This window comes from Gadus morhua, chromosome 7 (assembly GCF_902167405.1).
Source record: "Gadus morhua chromosome 7, gadMor3.0, whole genome shotgun sequence".
NCBI classification, from domain to species: domain Eukaryota; kingdom Metazoa; phylum Chordata; class Actinopteri; order Gadiformes; family Gadidae; genus Gadus; species Gadus morhua.
In genome coordinates, this window is record NC_044054.1 from 19,446,715 (window position 1) to 19,469,835 (window position 23,121).

General features: G+C 45.8%; 1 protein-coding gene across 1 annotated transcript in view; it reads left to right on the forward strand.

Moving 5' to 3' along the window:
- The window catches only part of uvrag (UV radiation resistance associated gene), a 73,591-nt gene extending 50,762 nt beyond the window's left edge, over positions 1 to 22,829 (forward strand). Inside the window, exons 15-16 of the mRNA XM_030360381.1 lie at positions 13,615 to 13,706; positions 21,247 to 22,829. Of these exons, the coding sequence (XP_030216241.1) occupies positions 13,615 to 13,706; positions 21,247 to 22,186 (1,032 nt within the window). The 3' untranslated portion in view covers positions 22,187 to 22,829. The remainder of the gene's footprint in view (positions 1 to 13,614; positions 13,707 to 21,246) is intronic.
- Positions 22,830 to 23,121: the final 292 nt, after the last annotated feature.

Here is a 23,121-nt window from a genome sequence, read left to right on the forward strand (position 1 = left end):
AAATTTGACATGCAACCACACCAATGTGCGTGTTACATTTTGATCTATTCATTTTCGTCATCCATTGCATCAGTACCTGTTTATTTTGTTAAGTTACATCATAATTGTTTAAAAGGTATGCAGGAATCTATTCATAGTTTGAAATTGGCATCCTTACCCCTTTCATTACCTCTAAATGCCATTCAGCAATACCCGTTACTGTGGTGCCAATGTTCTAAAGACATTTCACAGTAAGCAACATTTTGATGGTTGCTGGGTGATAAATTATAGGAAACAATGTCTTGAGACACGATCAGCTATGAAACCACCTGCAGCACATTTCTGTCCTGCTTGCTAATGCGGGTAAGATAATGGACAACGCATAGCAGAGGATAAGATGCTTCATTGGCCTGTTGTCCAATGACGCTGGCATTATAGCTGTCGAGAGAAAGTGCTATTCTTGTTTTGCTGTAAACGGCGTTGGGAACAAGATCCCATTCATTTAGGAGTCTCCCTATTACCAGTTAACTATTGACCCACGCCAGTTGCGACAAACTCCTCATCCTGCCCATGGATTTCATAGCCTCTCAGACTGTCTGCTCCCGTTTTCCATCACAACCCTCTGTTGCTAGCGACACAATGCGTCCAGTGCCACTTATGGGCACCACTCTTGGTGAAACCCGTTTACAACCAGAAGTGGGAGAACCCTTTTACCTGGTGCCCATAAACTGATAATACAAGTCTAGTCGTTTGGGGGAATTCCTTGTGGTTCTGTGTGAGCCCAACGTTCGCCGCCACGCTTCCTTGTATGGTTTTTGTTTACCCTGTGTTTGTTACCCCTGTTCACTGTTTGTTTCAAGGAAGGGGTAGCCTTGGGCTACTCGGGCTATTGGCCAGCAGTTGTCAATCTTAAGAGAGTCTCTGTGACTGCACTTATGTCACTGCTGGGTGGCTTCCAGTTTAGTGTATGTGTACACAGCGGGCCTGTCAGTCTTCTGCCATTCAGCCCCAGAGACTTTATGGGAATTCCTCTGGACAGCCACCTTTGACTTTATGAAACACTTAAATTCATTTAATTGAATTTCCACGTTTTGGAGGTTGGTAGTTGGGGTTTTGTCTGTCACCGCAAAGAGGTACCGGGGAGCTAGTTCCCCCTTTAATATATGGGTGGAAGCAAAGACGTGTGTGTGTGTGTGTGTGTGTGTGTGTGTGTGTGTGTGTGTGTGTGTGTGTGTGTGTGTGTGTGTGTGTGTGTGTGTGTGTGTGTGTGTGTGTGTGTGTGTGTGTTTCATTGGTTATTTGAGCCATGGACACTTTTTTCAGACTATTAGGAGGTCAAAATTGCATGATTGATTGCGACCCAGTAGGTTGAAATACTTTGTATTTTAATCATTTTCCAGGAATATATTTCTGTAAATTAATCAGTTTGCCATTTAAAATAAAATGGATACATAGATTGATATGCAGGAAAAGTATGTTTAATACGTTCAAAACATACTTGTTCTTGGGTAGTTCTTATTGGTTGCTCCTTCCTTATGATAATAACGACCTAATTAGAATGTGTGTGTCAGTGCTTGTACAGCCTAAGAAAATGAGCATTGTCTGGTGCGTTGGGTGTCCAGGAGTACTTGGCTCCTCTCCATCATTGACTTAATAGCCGGGCTGCATTTTCCAGCTGGTTGGAATTTTGAGCCAGGGGCCTATTTGTTTGGAGTCAGCTCTACTGTGTCATAGACCACTGTTCGAAAGCCCACACAGAGCCCTTTAATATCCTTCTCAGTAACAGATAACCCTGCTTTCTCTCGTGCATCCTCTTCGAAAGGCAGGCCCATATAGTAATATATAAAGACTGACGTGAAGAATAAGTGCCCGATAAATAGCGGGAAAGATGAAAGGCCTCCCGGCAGGTCATGACCGAGTAATTAAGATTATCTATCTCATCTTATCATAGCTGTTTCATAATGTGTTAAATTGGCAAAACCTACAACATATCATTGTTGAGTTCTGTTTCTCCCACGCGTGTACAGAAGAAATTGAATCGAGTCACAAAGACAAGATTTATTGAGCTGCTTAGCAGCTTTTTTGTTCTTTTCCTTTTGATGAGGGTCTGGCCGAGGTTAGCTCTGCTCCAACACAAGCCATGTAAACCAGCAGAAGGACGGCTCCAAATATATTTTATGTCAGCTGTTATGGCCAAACAGATTTTTCTTGTGAATTCATCAAAACCCTGGGTGCTGTCATACAGTTGTTCGGGGCAGAGTGGTTGCGTCATCGGCAAAGACATTTATTCTGCCTCAATGAAATGAAACAGCTCTTGGAATCAAACAATGCTGGCCCCATCTGGTCGAAAATATCAACCGTCCTGGCTCGGAGTCACGTCTCAGCAGCACCCTCTCTGCTTTCAATGTGGATCTCGTTACGGCCTCTTGGGTCACCACTCGCCAGGCTTTTCATCTGACTTTACACACACACACACACACACACACACACACACACACACACACACACACACACACACACACACACACACACTGGCCTACAGAGCTCTTTGCCAGGACTCATCCCTCAAGAAAGAAGGAAAGTGATTTTCAGTCATTTATTTCTTCCTCCACAACGTTTAACTCAGTGCTGCTCTCAAAATGTCAGGCGCCCCCCCACCTCCCTCTTCGGTCAAGTAGGATCTCACCTCATTACAGGCGGGTGTCTCTTTATCAACCCTGATGTCAGTCTTCATTACCGCTGGCAGGGTGAGAGGATAAGAATGGCCGGCCAGAGGCCTCACTGTCATCTCACGGCGGTTAGTCGCTCTGCCATGGCCGGGCCCTCTTGGTTTTTTATTAATGAAGCGTCTGTGATGAGCACCGGCCCCTTGTTCCTCGGCCCTGCATAATGGTTTCACGGTTATTGAAAGAGGAGGGGATAAGTGGCTAATGAAAGCAGCGGTTAAATAAACACAGGCTCGTGTTAAAAGGAAGCACATAGGGAGGGCTGTTTTCTTTATTTATTTTTGGACTCTTTTCTGGGCCTTTTTTTTCAGTCTTTGAGAGTAATTGGAGTAGGCTGTGGTTCAGAATTAGAATAATCTTTGTTTTTAAAGGAAGGAGATTTTTGCAGTCCTAAGGATATGGGGCTCGAACAAGGTAAGACATAACAAAGTGTGAAGAGAGGATGCAAAGTTATATTATCTTAGCAGTTTGCAGGAAAGTATAGGTATGTTTGCGGTTGCCTCAACACTTGCTCAGAATTATTTAAAGGTATTTATTTTTAGAGACGGCAAAAGGAGAGATAAGCATGGTGGCAACGGAAGTCAAGCTATAAAACTTCTTGTCTAAAGATAATTATAAACTTTATCTTCAACCAACACACGCAACTCCATGAAATTAAGTCAGAAATTGTATAGCTAGCTACCATATAGTTTTAATGAACGCATACCATGAAAAACAACAGTGGCTCTTGATGTGAGACGCATGTCACTGTTGACATTATCGCCATGGAAACCAGTAGTTTTAAGGTGAAACATGTCTGCGCCGGAATAATTAGCGCTCTCGCCTCTGCAGTAAGCCGAACAATGCCCAGTCTAAATATAAACCGAAGCACATGTGCTGTAATTATACAGCATTATGTCAACGCGTGTTCCATTTTACAGTGTTTGTCCTTTCAGCCACACTGCTGCAGTTGTAAGCTCACCCGTTCCACTAGATTGAAGGGAGTAAAGTGTCTTTCCTGAGCTGTGGGAAATCAGTGGCTGGAGAACCCCACCTCTCAGCAACGCTGCTATGAATTATGTGCCGCACCTCTGCCCGCAAGGGGGTCTGCTCTGTTTTCTACATGTGCCGCCATAACTCAGCTAATGCACCACCCTAACGTTAGTATTGGATCTAGTCTGCTCGCAATGCAAACCTAACACTTGGGTCATGGACGTGTTGCAAAGTTTCAAAGATATTCACAGGTGAAAACTTTCTATGATTAATAAAGAAAGGTTGTTTATCTGGGTATAACAGGGTGTCATTTTACATTTCCAATTATATCTGTTAACAATTTCACTGGTCCTTCCCCTGTTCTGTTTGGTTTTAATTCCACTGCACTTTAACAAAAACATTACTAACAAAACACCCCAAAATTTGTTATGAGCTGTGATAGAAGTGTGGGGCATTTTTCCTTTCAATTTTCAATCAAACTAAGGATTTACTGGTTAACTGTATATCAGTTGGATATTTCAAACACCCAGGACATTCACATGAAAAAAATACGTAATGTTTTCCCCTAATGGGAATTCAAAGTTGTACAATGATTTATTAAGTTAACTAGTGCCCCAAATGTATCAGCTGTAAATCGCCTATTTGTTACAGTATTTTTAGAAAATTCCCATTCCATATAGACGTGGACAATGTCTTGTTCCCAGGTGGCCCATCTCCAACTCATTAAACTGTTATAAACCACACACGGAACCTCCCAATTCTTTCCTTGCGCTGAATTAATGGAACAATCTTTATCTGCCCTAAGAATGCTGGGGAAAGAGAGGGAGTCTCAGGGCACGTTTCCTCAGTTAAAAAGAACTATAGCGATTCGTTTCGATTTTTCATTTATCATTCAATTTATCTATTTTCCCATGGCTTGCTTTGTTTCACCACCCACCCCCCTATAAAGGATTAGTTACGTTTTTCGATAATCCATTTTGTCATTTTTTCTTAAAGAAAAAAAAGAGATGCATAAATCCTTCCGAGGCACTTGCCGTGGTGCTCCATGACGTAGGAAGATAAATTAATCTAAATAAGCCGATCCACACCTCCCCTGCATCAGTTCTCTTGTCTGCCCATGCCGGGATTTGTTAGGCTGGATTTGCGGTGCAGTCTGGAATTGGGAATGTATTGTAAGGCTCACATTAAAATGTTTTGACTGTTGGCTGAGTCTGAGAAGAGATGAATAAAAAAAATGAAACTAATACTGTAAGATAGGCAAGCAAACTCCGAGCTTTGAGTTATTATTAAATATGTAGAGTTCCTAGGTTCAGACCAAGGTAAACTCGGCATGTCTTTTGATCTCAGAACATTTTGTCTCTTCGGAGATGAGGCCTTCTCGATTTGCTTCAGAAATTAATAATGCACACAGCATGGGAGTTTTGATCGTCCATCGTTTAGTGGTTGAAATATGATAGAAATTACATTGTGTTTCAGGAGACACACAACTGAAGTATTGCATGATAAACCATTGTACAGATTACCTTTTGATTCTCATCCATCATACGCAAATTCCTTGCTTCCTTTGGATCATTATTATTTCTGCAGCCAAAGATCTGAGCACGTTTGCAATGCAGGTTTTTATGTCCTTAACACTGAGCAGGGTCACAGTTGAACAAACCCAGATGACCAGGGAATGCTAAAAGCCCTCCAAAGTAAACCGGACACAGCCTATAGTCTTCCATACCGTGTGACAGGTTTCTAATTTGATACTCCAGGGGCGATGGAAAAGGAAACTCAGGGGCTCTTGTCGTACATTGTAGTGTTATGCTAGTCTCGCCTTTAATCACTGTAACAAATAGAATCGACCCACACTTACACTCTGAGTTGTAAAACCTCCTTCAAATCAGAAGTACGTAAAGACTTGGATATTTGTCTTTGAGTTGCAAATTTTCTAATTTGTTTTCTTTAATTTAGTACGTTTTTGTACAGTCTCTTTAAGTCGCCCCCAACTTATTTTCCCCATATAAATCAGATTTATATCTACCCTGAAGAACAAACCATTTTGATCGGATTTATTTTACACTTTTACTGCTTCATTCATCTGGTATTGTCATATCCAAACGGCTTGATCTTTGTACTCTCCAAAGTATCAAATGCTCTGTGACAATGCCCCACATTTTATTGAAAGTGGCTGTTAAATTCTTGGTATTGTCATAAATCTTACACACACACACACACACACACACACACACACACACACACACACACACACACACACACACACACACACACACACACACACACACACACACACACACACACACACACACACACACACACAGAGAGTGGATAGTGGAACTTTCTGGAAGAATCAATTAGCTTCTCTTCGCTTGCTTCTGGAAGGGCATGTGGTGGTCCAGCTACTATTGGTGGTTAGTAAGTGTGTTGTGGTATCAGGGGTATTTTGAGATGGATTTTTGATGCATCCATGCATCAGACGGTTCATGGCTAATTTTAAACCTTATGATCATCATGTGAACACCATATATTTCAACCATGAATGTAACTGGAAAGGGAGCTCCCAGCCTTCCACTTTTACCACGCACATTTGAAAAGGCTCCTGGTTACTAGGCAATGGGGAGGAATGCATGCGGTGTGCAATCCCAGGCTTTCCCTATGACCCTTGACCCCCGAGTGATACCAATACAAAAACCAAATCGTAAAGCCTTCCATGAAATGAAAAGGAGAAAACGGAAAAGAAACAATGTCCCCATTGAGAGGAAGTGAGGCAGACTGAGAGAACATGTGGTCAGCTCAAGGCCAAGATGGGCACCTGACCACACAATATATATATTCACCCACCTCGCCGCAAAGTTTTCCTACAGAACTTGTTGAAATTCGACACAGGCTTAAGAAAATAATAACTTTCCCTAGTGATGCCACAAAAGCTGCTTCCAAATAATAAACGGACTGATCAGGACTTGGCTCGGATTCGCATAACGTTCTAATGGTTATGTTTGGCACTGTCATTCAAAAGGCATGTCAAATTGGACTTCTTGTTTATTTTTATGCATTTATTTAGTATCATTTCTAGTAATCCATACATGCCAAACAGGCTCATCATGCCTACACCGGCGTCAGGCCTCTTCTATTCCCTCACAGGGACCGGTCACACGTAGCGTGTTTACCCCGATGTGCACCATTTGCCATGTAGACTGTGAAACATTGTGGCTTTCTTCAAAAGCCAGCAGTGTATGCTTTGAGTTTGAAACTTCAAAGTCTACCATTAGCATATCCTCCTAGGTTTGGCCCATCTAAACGCCACTTCTGAGGGCTGCCGGTGGCCCGAAGAGGAGGATTGATGATGGTGCTGCACGCCCACAATGCTAACAGGAAGTCTACCTTGCTGTTGTGACTTCACTGCCAGGGTCATGCCGAGTGTCAAGTTACTTGACCGTAATAGAGTGGCTCTAGTGTTACATCGGTTGAGGGTCATTAGGCCTGAGGGGCTATCCCACTTTTAGGACTGACGGTTCTTCCAATAGGTGTCACTATAGCACACCAGTACCGGTGGCTTCTATCAGTTCAGCAGCCTGCACTCAAACACACCACCAATATATATATAAGGTCCATCCAGCTCCTCAACTCATCCCCTTGCTGTGAATTGGGTCAGCGGGGAATAAAACTGGTTCCTAACAACCGGTGGTCCCTCTAACTTAATTTCCCATTCATCTTACAAAACCCTCTCAGCTAATTATGTAAATCTGTTGACTGAATTTGGCGGCAATACGATACTCAAGAATTAGTAACGACCTGCAAAGCAAGGGAGGAATGTGTTTTAAATCAGAGGCGTACTTGGGCCTGCACTGTTGCGAGTGCACCACACCTGTGTTGTATTACTTTGTTGCAGGGAACGTAGAGTTCAGAATATCAGTAGTGGGAGAAAGGATGGATTGGAGTTTTGAAGTAAAGGGAGTAGTATCGCAGTACTGAGTATTTTGTGTAGTTTCAAAATGGGACTTTTTGAAATATCATCTGTGGCAACAGACCACAGATGATATTGGATTTTGCCTTGTAGCCAAAGGCCAAACAAACTACATGGTCAGGTAGTGGCCATCGGTCTGCTTAACCATAGCAATAGTATTAAGGGACCCGACAGAAGGCAATAACTTTAAACGAAACGGCTTCTCATTTCCAACTAATCTTAGCTTTAAGTGAAAGGACCACAAGACTTTATGCATTGTAAATTCTGAGTAGACCAAGTTAAATAAACACATTTTACAGAGGCTTAACAAATACTTTTTCAAAATGAGTGACGTCTACATCGATCAATTAAATCATTTCAACTCGTTTGCCAATAACAATTAATATAGACGCAGCTATGATAATTATGTGATATTATTAATACGTCTTGTAATTTATGCCACATGTCAAAATTGACAGGGAATTCTTCTGAGTCAGAAATTCAGAAAGATGTTGTTTTGTCTTGTTTAGAAACCCCTCTTTTCTCACGTTGGTTTCAGAGCACGATGATAATGACTGTGGCATTTTATTCTGCGCCAAGAAACTGCTCAAAGCTAGCATATTTGTGTTTCTGTTTTGGTGCATCAGATGTCCATAAACAGTCTTGTGCAACGTTTAGGTCTAGCTATGTATATGTTGTGAGACACATGAAACGCTGTGGTCATTAATCAAGTTGATTTCCATATTCCTTTCTGCACAACATGATTATTGAGCTTTATTGTGCCAAGAAATGTAGCATTCAGCCTATCACAGCGCCGAACACATAATTACCCATGGCAAAACAGAAGACCGAGACATTAATGGATGACTAGGGACAATTGCTCCACAAGCCAACAAACTGTTGAAAGCTAGCTCTGGACTGTGTTGTATAGACATGCTTGGTTTTGAATGGATCTATTATACCGCTATGATATCAATGTAATTGTTGGGAAGATGTGAATAAATCACATATGTATAAATAACTACCAATTTTAAAGAAAGTATACAAATGACATTGAATCCGCCTCAATGAGATATTTGCTGTTTGATTTGTATAAAATGGTTGGAAATAAGGTAGCCAGCTGTCAAATTCTAGGCTTAGGTTATTGAGATACCTTATCTCACAAATCAGACTTTCGATTAATAATTTTAAATGTGAACATGAGATCAAATCTGGGTGCACTTCACTTTCTGTCACTTAATTTTTTTTTGACCAATTATGAATTATTACAGCAAACACAAACTTGGCCAACATTGTAAAACAGTTGCTACAAAGGCTTCAAGTGAACATCATGTAGCCCGACCACTGTAGAATTACCCCTCTTAAAGCTTTATCCATTCGCACAATTTAATAAACTGTCTCCTTGAAAATGTTCTGCTGTAACGAGATAATGAAGTATAATATAACGGGTCGTTGGCCTATCCCTTTGTTTCTTTAACAGAGATGCACTTCAGTTTTGCTACTGTCATTTCGGATAATACATTTATATCTATGTCTATCAATCACGGTAACCTAAAATGAAATATTGTAAGTGGCAGGCAACGTCCCCAGCTGGGATTTTCTGTTCATGTTTCCAATCTATAGAGTCCGACGTCTGTGTCCACCATATGATTTTGGCTCTGAAACCCAGTTTCCGGATTTCTGCACAGGGACATGGAAAGCAGTACACCTGGCCAAGCACTTTTCTTAGCAATCAGACACAGAACCTAATAGGTCCCCTGATTATCCTCTCTCGGGATAAGCTTAGACCCATGTACCATGTCTATTCTTTACAGCGGTGGGCAATTGCACTCTTGATTGTAAATCGTATTGAAATAACGGCCGTTATGGACAGGATGCGCAAAAGTTTGATTTCTGGAGAATTCTGACCCCTTGACACGCGTGAAACCGAACCCTCTGGAGGAAAAACGTCCGTGGTCGCCTGTCTCCGCGGTATCCCCCATTTCCAGTTAACACGGACGGACCAGCGCTTGTCAAACGACGCTAATAGCCAACACTTTCTGAGCTGTTGTGACTTCTCTGCTGTCAAGCCACGGATCTCCTAGCGAACAAAACCCAGGAGGAGCCGGCACCGCGTTATTAGCGATGGGCTTTGAAAAGCCCCGGGGCCGGTCCAGCATCCCTGGCCCCCGGCCTGAGGGTGATTGGTACTGACAAATACGGGGAAACAGTAATACGTGGCATGAGCCTCGTTGTGTTTGTTTAGCCACTCCACAGAGCTCAGCGAGAGCACACAGGTTTTGTCAAATGATGGGTGGCATGTACTGTAAACCAACGGGTTCCCGCTGGCATGTTTACATGTGGTCAGGGACCCAGTGGATTGGCAGGGCCCGCGATGTACACAATCCAACATTCTTCTGGCTCTTTGTGATGGTGGGGGGGGGGGGATGAGGATGCAACCCAGATCTCTTGGTCAACACCGCTTGATTGCAAACTTCTTATTTTGCACATGCGTGGACACAACAGATGTGCACATTTCTAGCGCCCCCGTCCAAAAGCTTTTGAAGTGTGCACCTCAGTCGGTTTGGGGTGAATGGTCCAGCGTATACAGGGAGGGACCGGGCACAAAGGTGTGCACAGCGACGGGGAACCCTGGATGGATCTATTTCAGCAGGCATCATGAGAAAGAGACCCACTGCCCCCCCCCCCCCCCATTTCCCTCCCTGCCTACCTCGGCTCGGTCCTCTCGCCTTACAGCCGCCATCAATGGGCCCTGGGAATTTCTCGCCACAATCTGTTTAGTTCGATTACAAAGAGCCCTGTGGCTAGGTCGAAGTGGACTTCCATACCGTGTACATGAGCACGCAACCTGGCCCAGCGAGCATTCTTCAGGGTGATGCGTGGAAGGGAAATGTGTAATGACAAGCTGTCTCATGTGGTCTGATTGGGAGCAATTAGTATGATTTCACCAGTGGTTGTTGATACAGTGGTGCTCCACATTTGTTGTGTATGTTATGTGCTCGGAATTATCCAAGTATTAACTTCTCATGTAGCCGCGATTTTTCTCTGGATGAGTCTTGTTTTTCACCTCGTCAAAAGTGACACAAACCCAAACAACTAATTGGGATCAGAGGAGGGGAACTGCAGCCTCCCAAGGAGCCGTTTGTTTTCTAACTCACGTTGCAGATCCTTCGTGGTGCCTGCGAACGCAGAAGTAATCCGCCATTTCAACGTCTCGTACAACTTTGCCTAAGCCTGGTTTTCCCATGATGACACGCACCAACACATTGATGTTTGACTGTTTGTCTCGCACAACCTGCGAACAAGAGGGCGACTGTTTGAGCGGTTTGCTTTTCTCGTCAGCTAATGAAAAGGATACAGGTCTTCCTGCTCAACACCCACGTAGCGCCACCAAAGCCCAGTACCACCAGCCCCCCCGCCCTGACTGACTGCTCTGCTCCGAGTCATGAAACGAAGGTGGTTTCCACCAGGGAGGCCAGACCAGCGCATGAATATTGATAGTCTGGCAGGCTGAGCTCTTGGTCACCCTGGAGCCCTCCCACAGCCCGCTATCCATCCAAACATTCTGGATGTGTTTAATACTGTTGATTACAATAAAGTATATCGGAGCCGCGTAGCGTTGTTAGCCCAATGCCTGTGATGGCGCTGCTGCTGCCAACCAAACACTTAGCTTAAGTGTTAGTGGCGCAAAGTGGCAGAGATTTGGCAAAGGCCTATTGTGTATTTGTCCGGGATTGAAAGAAGGTGAATAAATGAGGAACATAAGAAGACCATAGCGCAAATATTTTCCTGATAGGGTCTTGGGGCCAGCCGCAATCCTTTCCCTATGCCTCTCAATATGCACATGCGTTGCTCACGAGAACATCTCAGATTCCTCTTTGGGACAGCCCAATGATGTCACCTCTCACCTTGTCTTTATCCTTCACCTGTTTTTTAACCCTTATAACGTATTTTTCATTAACCACAGGAAATACTATACTGATGATACGCATAAATACACAATTGGTCTCTCTCTCTCTCTCGCTCGCGCGCGCGCGTTCTCGCACCACGTCCTCTAAGGATTTTATCTTGCATGCAGCAACGTCCCACACACACCTTCCCATCATGTAGTCCTTCAGCAAGAGGCATCAGAAGATCTATTAACTCCTTGACTTGGCTCCATGGCTCGCCTTAACAAAAAGAAAATCTCAAGGTATGTCCAGTGTATATAGTCTCACTTTGCCCAAGACATAATATTTACGTTGTTTGTACATGATTCATATCGGCTAAATAACTTGTTGAGACTTCCGTGGGATTCTCTCCTAGCCCTTATACGGTGGAGTCCGTTCCCTTCGTCAAACCGCCAGTACTATTGATGTTGGCCTGTGTTGCCTGCCGCCGCCGGCAACAGCGGACAGGACCATGGCCGGCGCTGGGTCGGAGCGGGTTTACTCTAGGCGATGAATGCGCGTCTGTGTCGTCCTATTTCTGCTCGCGCTGTTTCAACACCCAGAGATTTGAGGTGTCACGCCGGCTCCCCGCTCCCCCACATCTGGTCTGCTCCTGAATAAAGCGCTGCTGTGTCGAAGATAGGAGGAATGATAACACCGTCGACGGTCGTGGGTCAGAAGAAACGGGGGAGGCAACCCGCGACCGCGGTGCACACCCCCGAAGCACCCTGGGCCTTATTCTACCGACATGTGTATGAAAAGTACAGTTCATGTGAACACGCCTTCATACCGCGTGCACACACACACACACGCGCACGCACACACATGTACACGTACACGCGAACATATGCAGCTGTTCAGATAGACGGGGATTAAAGCCCTGACGTTTAGACACACACACACACACGCATACACACACACACACGCATACACCCACACACACACGCATACACCCACACATCTGGCCTTTATGTGTTCTGGCAGTTGCTTGACTGTCTGTGTCGGAGCTAACGCCACCCTTCATGGCATTAATCAGGCTTTACAAAGACCGCAATGTACTGGGCCACATCCCTGACAGAGAGGAAACCCAACTGTGTGGACGCACTGTGATTGGGTGCCTGTGCTCCTTTTAAAAAACATTTGTCTTCCACATAAATGTGAGCAAAGAAAAATGGATACCACTGGTCCATAATGTCTCTATATATATGTGTGTGTGTGTGAGAGTGTGAGCTAGCAGGATGTTTTAACAGTGAGAGGATAGACTTTTGGCTGTTCTGTTTCCTTCATAATCAGAATCACATGCCCCTGTCACTTCGCTGTTCTAGCTATGACTGTGTGTGTGTCCGTGTGTGTGTGTGTGTGTGTGTGCGCGGTCGTGGTGCCCCTGTTGTAAAGAAACCAGATGTGAGCTGGCGGGGAGAAAGTGTGTGACAGAGGGTCCTGGGAGATTGTATACTCTGAACGTGAGGCCTGATGCACCAAGGCTGTTCGGCCCTACAGAGCCCACCCGTTACCAGGGGCAGCCTGTCGCCGTGGCGCTGTTTGTTTTTGTTTCGTTTGCTCCAGTTTCTCCACTACACTTGATTCCGCGACCGTAAGATAAGATAGAGGCTAAGTCGCGCTGTGTTTTCTGTTTTAGGGGTTTACTCTATAATCATTCATCTGTTCCCATTGTGTATTTATCAAATGACCGTTTAAACATTGAGAGAGCATGTGTCGCTGCCCAGCGTCCTGCGCCTCCTGTCTCCCCCCACACCTCACACATTAGCCCAGTCGCCCCTTATCAGGGAGGAATAACCCTTGTGTGTTCCCGGCTTGAGTAATAGTCTGATGGCTGGGAGAGAGAGGCTGATCTCACGCTGCAAAAATGTTGGACTTCAGCCCCGTCTGTGGTTTTGAACACTTGCCTGCCGTCTTCACGTGATGATGCACTGCTATTTGACCATCCTGTAGTGTACAGTATGGAGTGTGGGGGGGGGGGGGGGGGGGTTAAGATACTGTTCAATAGATGTGACCGTGTGTGTGGGTTTTAAAGCTCTTGTTTTCTCTCTCTCTCTTCCAGCTGAGATATCAGCACAGCTTATCCACTCCAGACCTGAGTCAAACGCTGCCTAACCTGAGGAACTTCCTGGAGCACGGCCTGCTGGTCAGATGGTGAGTCTCCGGGGGCAATAGTGGATGGAAACACATCAACTCGTGTCCTTATTGACTATTCACTCGCAATAGTTGATGCATTAAATCACTCATTTTAGAGACAGAAGTAAATTGGCAATTAATGGTTATTACTGAGTGTTCTATGCTAATAATTAACCTTATGGTAGCCTATTACACATGAGTGAACAGTACAATGATAAAGTTAAATTTATTCATGTCGTAACATGAACAGGTACATTTAACCTTGATGTTAAGTTAACAAATTGGCATGCATAAATGATCTCCCGGTGCCTTTCCTTTCCATTATTAAATCAATCAAACCTCTGCAACATCTGTGATGTGACCAGATTCGCTCCGACTGCAAAACTCGTTCGGGGGGAATCTCTGGAGATCCGGCGGCTCGAGTGTCCGTTCTGTACTCGCCACTTGTTTTACAACAATCATTTCTACCCCTGCCTCCAAAATGTTTCTGCCCTCGCCAATAAGGTGAGCGCCGGTGGCTGGGTGTGGGCCTTTGTACCGCAGTGTGGAATGCTTAGATCCCCCGCTCACACTGCCGGTAGAGTCTCCTGGCCCGTGAGTAACCCTACCGTTAAACCTCGGGAGTCAGTCAGCGTCAGCCCGCCGCCGTATGGAAGTCTAGCCTTTGATCTCTTCCTCCCGGGGTCAGCAAAGGGGAAAATGTGTACTGCACACGTTAATTGAATAACCTTTTGTTTTGAAAGGGAAGACGCCACGCAAAGCCCGGGCCTTTTCGAATCAACCCCGTCCAAGTCCAACCCCTGAACCCCCACCTCAGTCCAAATGGGAAGTGGGGGTGCCTGAAGTGAGATTAGATGAAAGCCTTGGCTCGTCTACCCCCGGTGCAAAGGGGGAGGAGCTAGGTGTGTGTGTGTGTGTGTGTGTGTGTGTGTGTGTGTCTGTCTGTGTGTGCACATCGCAGTAAAGTGAAGGTGGAAGTGCAGCAATTCCACGGCTGCTCGCCGCAGCCACGCTCCCGGTCGACGACGAGGCATTGGGGACGGGAACAAAAGGCGCTCTGTGTTGATCCGGGAGCCTCGGCAGTCTCTCGGTTACCTTCCCCTTCTCCCGACTCGGTCACACTCGGACAGGAACAGATGCTTCTGGTCGACGCGCGCAGGTTGGCATGCGTCCCGACTGCAGATCTGCATGTGGTTCGGATACTTGGCCCCCAGAGGGGATATAACCGGTGGCAGATCACAGTCACCCAGGCTGTCTGACCACAGTCAGACTTTTTCCAAACTCTGGGGGCAACGTTGTTTTAGAGCTCATACATAGTTATGTGCATTTTGAAAAGGCACGCTTCATTCGAGAGCTTCAGCAGCAGCAGCAATGGGAAGAACTAAAAGCCTGCTGCCTTTACAAGCGCCAGGAGAAGAGGCAACGCAGCCTTCTGCCAAGAGGACTTTATTAATATACTGCTTCCAACACTGGAAAGCCCTGGCAAAAACACTGGTCAAGGAGATGGGCCAGGATATTTTGTCGTTACAATGTTTGCTGAAATATGCAGTTTTCATATCCATAACAGCCGTGCATGAGCTCTTCCCTCATCTTTTATCATCTCAAACCACTTCCACCTAGCTTGGAAATAAACTGAGTAACTCTTAATTAACTTTTTGATATCCTATTTCTAGTACATCCCTATAAGAAGGTTAGGGCAGTGGCAGGCAGTGAACAAGCATTCATGCTCATGTCCAGCTGATGTCCAGCTATTTCTCTGCCCTATGCAAGTGGATGGATATGTGTCCAGTAGGGCTGCAACAACGAATCGATAAAATCGATAAAAATCGATTACTAAATGCGTTGGCAACTAATTTGGTCGTCGATTCGTTGTGTCGCGCGATTAATAAGTTACTCATAGGCGTAGCACTGTTTACAGCCAGCCGCCGACAGGTTGGTTCACGGTTCATGCACGCGCACAGCGAGCTTTAGTGTGAGCGACCACAGCTTGTATTTTGGTCATATCTTAAAACTGGACTGTAGGCCTACATAAAAGTGTTGAACCTTCACTGTCTTTGGGTTAAAAAAACTCCTTCAACTCAGTATCCGTCTAGTTCAACCGAAAACTCTGTCAGCTGCTGCTGCTGCAGACGTTGTGCAGACGGGCTCGGAGTCGGCACCGCGTGCATCAACAGTCATTCAAAGCAGCGGTAGTAATCACACAACCGGACGGTGTAGAAAGTCCCATCAGTTAAAAATAGTAATGCAGTTTTTAAATCCATGTTAAAATCGGCAGGATATAGAGCTAGTTAGCTTAAAAAAAAAAACTAACCAATGGTCACAAACAGTGTCAAATGTGATGTGTTCAGGTCAGCTCAGTAATATGATTGATGCGTTCAAATGCAGCAGTAAAAAAATATATATATTGAGCTTTTGGTGAAAACTTGTTTTCCCAGTAATATAAAATGGATAGTAAAGATAGAATTATGACCTGTTTAATGTCCTATCTTGAACTATCATCATCTTATCAGCAATTAAAGCAATATTACAAGTTCTATTTCAAAGAGTCTCGAAAATGGTATCAATAGGTTTGACCGGTTAACCATGGACATCCCTTATATACATATAAAAGTATATCATACATTGTATGTTTTTTTTTGTGTTATCCCAGTTATGTTTTTTTAATCTTTTTATTATTTAATATTACTTTTAATAGTTCCGGGACGTTGGAGCAATAACCTGGTGTTTTTACACTTCAGTCTGCACTGTGAATTTGAAGTAATGTTCAGTTTTTGAATAAAGATGCGGCAATTCATCTTTTTTTTTTTTTATATCCGATTCATCGATTAATCGAAAAAATAATCGACAGATTAATCGATTATTAAAATAATCGTTAGTTGCAGCCCTAGTGTCCAGCAATAATAGTCTTCGGGATCATAGTGATTCCATTCATCCTGGTGACCGCTGTAAAATACTGAACTTCAAGAGGTGTGCCGACTTCTGCATGACCGTTGAAAAGCTGATATCGGGTCAGATCTCTGACCAATATACATAAATAGAAGTGAAACCAATCTCAGTCACTGCACATCACAGTGTACGGAGGCACAGGATCGCATGTCCTATTTGTACGTCTCCCAGACTCTGAAGGACATAGCACGGCGGTTATATGGCGAATCTATTAACCGAGGAAGAGAGACGAGAGAGAGAGAGACGCTACCCAAAACCTCCTGTCTACATAAACAGAACAGTCTGGTGGGAATTACAACAAGACAAGTTCAACGTGCTCCACACACCTGCCACTCGGCGTTCTGAAGCCTGGAGTCTGGCACGGGTTCAGACGGCCTCGCGGCCCAGCCGTCACACGAAGGAGAGGGTTGAGGGGGAGGAGAGGTGTGGTGCAGAAACACAACAGAGACGCTCGATGTCTAAGCCGTGTCTGGACATTGTGCCTCTCAAGGCCCAGTGCGGAAGGGATGAAGACGTCTTCCCGAACTGCAGCCAAGAGCCGTCAATCTGTGAACGTGTCTTTGAATCTTTCGCAGCGAGTCAGATTGGTCCATGATTTTATTTGTTGAGAATCGGTACAGCCCAATTACCATGTGAAAGGTGGTGTAGGTAAGATTCGAGAGTAGTAAAGTTCCCTCCCTTCCTGCCTTTCTCAGGCATTTTGAGGTGTTGCTTTTCACGCATCTGGGATTGACAGGCAAGATGGATTCCAGGACCCAGAGATATGAGCAGGGAGCAGGCGCAGTCAACTCAGAACGGAAATTCTCGCAGCACATTTCTCTCACTAATGGATGCAGGGAGGCTGTCATTTCTAACTAATTACACTCAAATAAAAGTTCATCCATCTTACCTACTGCCCGTTTTTGTGGGCGGAGCACAAAGTAGAAAAATAATGGAATGTTATTTTTAGAAGGTAAATGACGACATCATGACCTGTGATGGTTCTTCGTCAGTGCATGATAAGAAGTAATATCTGTGACCACAAATTGTCCTTTGAAGCATGCACAATGTCCACGATTCTTTTTGGAATTTTTAGTTTACTCCTCTAATAGGGAAATTGTGCGTATGTGTGTACGGGCTTGTACACATGCATGGGTGTGTCTTATTGAACATAGTTCTTTCCCCTAAGGGATGAGGAAGTAATGCAGCTCGTATATTTTCGGCAGCATACGTTCGGAGAAACATGCCCCATAACTATAAATCTGACTTTACTGCAGAGACCACTTCACAGTCCTAATACTATAGACCACTGATGTTGGCCCCATTCATCACTGATCAGCAAAAAAATAACAAAACCCCACTTTTGCTCCATTAACTTTTTAATATATTTTTGCATTTTGCTTTTGATTAGTCCCTCAACCTGCTGCCGTCAATACATCATGTCTGACTACACCTTATTAGCAGTGATAAACGAAAGGCATGTGTCTGAATGACAATGGTGTTGGATGTTGTTAAAAGAATGCAATGCATTGCTGTGTTGATTTAGATCAAATAGTTTAACACTACTACCTTCAAAGACCTCAATCTGTTGCGTATAGTGAATATAATGAAATCCTTTTTATATTGGTGATTTCATTTTAGACCATCTTAGTTGAGTCAAAATGATGTGTTAACATGTAGTGTTTGTTTTGGCCCAATATCCTGGCATCTTGCAGGGCTTTGCACATGGATGGTCTCTTATGTCCGTTATGCCTGCCTAGGAATGATTTTGACTTGCGTCATTCCCAGACTTTACATTGAGTGCACCAGGTTTGTCTTCAGCAACAGAAAGGAGAAGCGATCAAAGAAATGCCTGTTTGAGGTACAACCCTGTTCTTGGCTCCACATGTCCGGTGTTCAGCCTGAAGATTTGGCTAGAGACCTCAATTATGAAATGGAAGCCTTGTCAGGAACATTCACCAGGGATGAGGCCTCATTTAAAAAACATTACGCTTTTCTAGGACATGGTGAGTCAGTGGGCTGTGTAGCCGTCCACTGGGCACTTTGGTGTCGTTTGTTCCTTACATGTTGGGTGTGAATATGTCTGCAGCTCACCACTGGTGGAATAGTGGCCATACCTCAAAAGTAACAAGAACCTGCTGCATTAAGCAGGCTCTAGTACATCTTATCAATGAGCTCATTTACTATCTACTCCTAACGTCTCAGAAATGTTGGATCACCGGTGGAATGCGGCTTTGCGTTAACTGCCTGTTGCAAATCCAGGCCATAAAGAAGTTGTATGAGCAGGCATCTGCCCTAGGTTTCTGAGCCAGGATCTCCAATGCTTCCATCTGTCTCGGTGTAACAAACAGACCCTCCAGTGAGTAATATGTTGTCATTGACACTGGGGCAAATTAACAATTAAAAAGCAAGTTTAATGGGGCATTGGTTACTCTGCCTCATAAAGGGTAATCGCTTCAGTGCTGTTACCATGAGAACATCCACTTGTCAAAAGAATAGACTTATGCTCTTTTTTATTAAACACAAAGACCTTAACAATGGTCTCAGCCTCTCTGATTCCCATACGCCTGGTCGCCCCTTTCCACATTTGTAAACCTCAATTCGATCCTTCTCAATGTTCTTGACTCCTTCCCACTTAATTGTGTTCTGTTTGACGTTATGACCCAGTGCTCATAATGAGCCACTAAGTTTGCGGTAAATCAAAACATTGCGTCCCTGTGGGCAAAAACATCTAGGCTGTCTATTCCACCCATTGAGTATTTTTGTGTTCTCCGTCAACCGAGGTGTTGAGGAGTGTGTTTTCAATCTTACCCTTGTGCTAAATGGAGGCCTGGCCACGCTCTATTGACTGTGGCCTCAGAACGATGTGTCATGATGGACACGAGCTGCCAAGACCAGAACATTCAGTCATCGTTTTGGCTGCATGAAGAGGGGGCATTCCCAGAATGGCAACCCGTTGGCCTCGTGTACTGAACACAATCCCACTTGGCCGTGCAACCGTCCTGCGTTCATCCATGTGATGAGCCGAGGTGGTGAGCGGGAGGAACGGGTGTTCCTCGGGTCGATGGCGTACCAATGCTGTGGTAGCCCAAAGCGTGGAGCACTCCTTCTCTTTCATCAATCAGGTGCTTTGAAGTCCACACAGGCAACCCTTGTGCTTCCTCTGACGTCCCAGCATGTGTCGGAACAAAGTCTTCATCCCGGGGTCACAGGGGCGCATGGTATCTAGGCCCCCCCTTCATCATGTGCTGACGGTTGGGGATCTCTCCATCATAGTTTACCTTTTTAATCTTCTATGCGAGCTGCATCTAGCACCTCACCACCACATCTGCCATCCATGTGGGTTCCTCTGACCTCACACGGTCAAAGGAACCTTTCCGACAATCTTAGCTTGGAAACTGGCTCGAATATCCGACCATTTTGTATTTTGATTCGCTGATTCAATGGGTTGTAATTTAACTCGTGTAAGCATTGTTGGTGTGCGTCCGTCGGTGCTCGTGTGCGGTTCATCACCACGGTTCTGTGCGTTCTGTTTCTACAAAGCCAGACCGTGGTGTATTGGAGAAACAAACCGAGGGCAGAAATGTTCACAACAAGGCTGAGTGTTGAGTGTTCAGACTTCACTAACTTCTCTCAACTCAACGATGGAATGCACTTATCTGATGGCATCGCAGGGGGAAATCATACCGAGAAATTCATTTGAGGCTGGGCATCCGAGCTGTTTATCGATGGATTCTGCTGTTGTCTGGAAGATGTATGGGAGCTTATACAACACTGGAACATATTGCAAACCACTGGCATCACATGAGTGGAAGCGCCATAACTTGCTATGCTATTCGTTAACCAGTCACATGTGGATGTCAGGGTAGGACAGAGGGGGGGGGGCCCTGCCTCACCTTTGACCCCTCTCCCCCCTAACTCCTCTGGAGCTTTGGCTACTCTGAGAGGTTAAGCACACTGCTAAGTACACTGCTGAGGTATACATGATCCGGCCTATCGAAAGAGACCTTGGGACCCCCTATTTAATCTGATTGATGGCTCACATTCAGCTTGGGTGGGGCTGTGTGTGTCCCACGTCGCTCGTCAGTTAGTATCTGTTATATTTGCACGCTCGGGTGGACGTCTTCTGCAAACTTTCCAATTGTTGGGGGAGGGGGTTGAATGTAGTCACAGGGGCTGAGAAAATGGTTGGCTTTCCTTTGTCTCACAGAATGATTTGTAAAAGCTCTGCAGCTGTGCCTATACTTTATCATGGCGTTAGGGTGGTGGTCGAGGAAAATGGGGGGGGTAGAGGGACAGATGAGGTCAGTGAGGGGGGGGGTCTTTCTGGGATTCAGGGGCCCCTCGGGGGCCTCCCCCTCGACTGGACCTGTGCTCCGTGCTCATTGCCCGTGACAAATGTTTTATGGCTGCATTGCATCAATCCACAGAATCGACGATGCACGCAGATGATTGAAACGCTTTATATCGTATGTCTTCGCTTTTATTTATGCGTTTCCCCTAATCTTGAGCACATCTTGAGTTATATCACCGGCAACGGGTTCCATTGATGGCCTGCTAGTTTAAATGTATCCTCCTCGCAATTTAAACAATTGACCTTTTTCATTTTTTCCTTTGCCTCCTCCCTCCACAGCGACCAGCACTTTGTCTCCAGCGCCATCCCGGTTCCGGTCAAATCCCAGCTCAGCGTGTCGGCCATGTCGGAGATGGGCTACCCCTGCCACACCAGCTCCCCAGAGAGAGGCGTGAGGAAGAGGGCCAGCTCGGAGACGGACAAGCTCAAGTACAAAGACGGCGCCGTGCCAAGCTACGACATGGCCATGGTCGAGCAGCCGGCGGCCGCCGGGGGCCCCACGCAACCCTCCCCGAAGCCCCTCTCCTCCTCCCTGGACACAGCCGCGCCACTGCGCACCCTGTCGGAGGGTCTGGAGGTCAAGGAGCAGGGAGGGAGGGGGGGATCCGGGGACGAGGCAGCTGAGTGTGTCGGGGAGGAGGAAGTAGCGGCGGAGGTGGTTGTGGTGGCGGCGACGGAGCAACAAGGAAGCAGCGAACGACGGGTTCAAGGCAACGAGGGAACGATGGAGGAGGGAAGAGAGATGGAGGAGCCGGGGACCACCGGCGGCACCTTTGACCCGAATCCGGCTGCTCAAGCTAGGGTGGAGGCCCTCACAGAGGAGGAGGGGCAGCAGGCGGCGCCCGGCAGTCAGCCGACGGGGGCCATGAACGGCACGCTGACCCCGGGACAGGACCTGACCGGCGGGGCGGACGGCTCCGGCCCGGACCTGCGCTGCTCGGTGGAGCAGGCGGAGGAGATCATGGGCACGGAGGCCACGGGGCTGGGGCTGGGGCTGCGGCTGGGCGGCGGTAGCGGCGGCCACGGCGGCGGCGGCGGCGGGGCGCGGCTGGACGACTACCCCTGCATCCCGGTGGAGCACGCGGTCGCCGTGGAGTGCGACGAGCAGGTGCTCGGGGAGCTGGACGCCGCCGGCTTCGAGGAGTTCTCCCGCCGCATCTACGCTCTGAACGAGAACATGCCCAGTTTCCGGCGGCCACGCAAGAACTCCGACAAGTGAGGCGGCGGCGGCGGCGGCGGCGACGGGGCTAAGTGGAAGAGGAGGATGTGGAGGGGGGGGGGGGCCCGGGGTTGGTCTTCCAGGGTCCTGGACGTGACGACGGGTCGGGGACCTGCTTTAAGAAAGGAGGCGGTCCCCCAGTGTGACTCCCTGTTTCATGCATCATAGCGTCAACACACATTGGAAAGATACTGGGACGATGACCAATTTGCACTTCTTGTAAAGCTTCTACAGTAATTCCTTCAATATAATGCAGTTTAAGGCAGTATTGGGTCAGTAATCAAAGAAAATATATATTTTATTTTTTTGCCCTTTATTTATCTATTTCTTTTATAAAGTATTTTTTATCCTTTTTTTTTTCTTTTCTTTTTTTCTATAGATCAAATAAATTATCCCTGAGTGATTGATTAGAGGCTGTAGTTGTTACCCCGAACCTGTGGTTTTTAACTTCATTAATGACGTGTAACTTAATGATTATAAGCCACTAAAGTAAATTAGCAACCACTTCAATGAAAGCTGTACTTTGTGTCAGGAGAACAACATTAGAGGATTCCTTCATCCTAGTTTGTTGTTCTTCTCCGGTCCCAACTGTAGCAGACACTTTCACGTATGATAATTTTGTCATTTTTCCTTCTACTCACAACAAAACTGCTGGGCATTGATCATGGCATGAAACGCGCCCTCTCTCGCTAAAAGCTCAGGTGGCGGTCAGTCCAAGGAGCAGTGGGGTTTACTTTGTGAGGTCTGACCCTGTAACCGTTTCTGGATGGTTCAACACGCTCAGGACTGGAACATTACCTCTGTGATATCATTCAATGCTAAATAACAAGCCTAATACATAGAGAAGGAAAGCAAAATATTCGAGATCCTGTGTCTGAGGAGCACTATTCGAACTGAGATTTAAAGCTCTTGATTTGGAAACTACCTGACTTGGC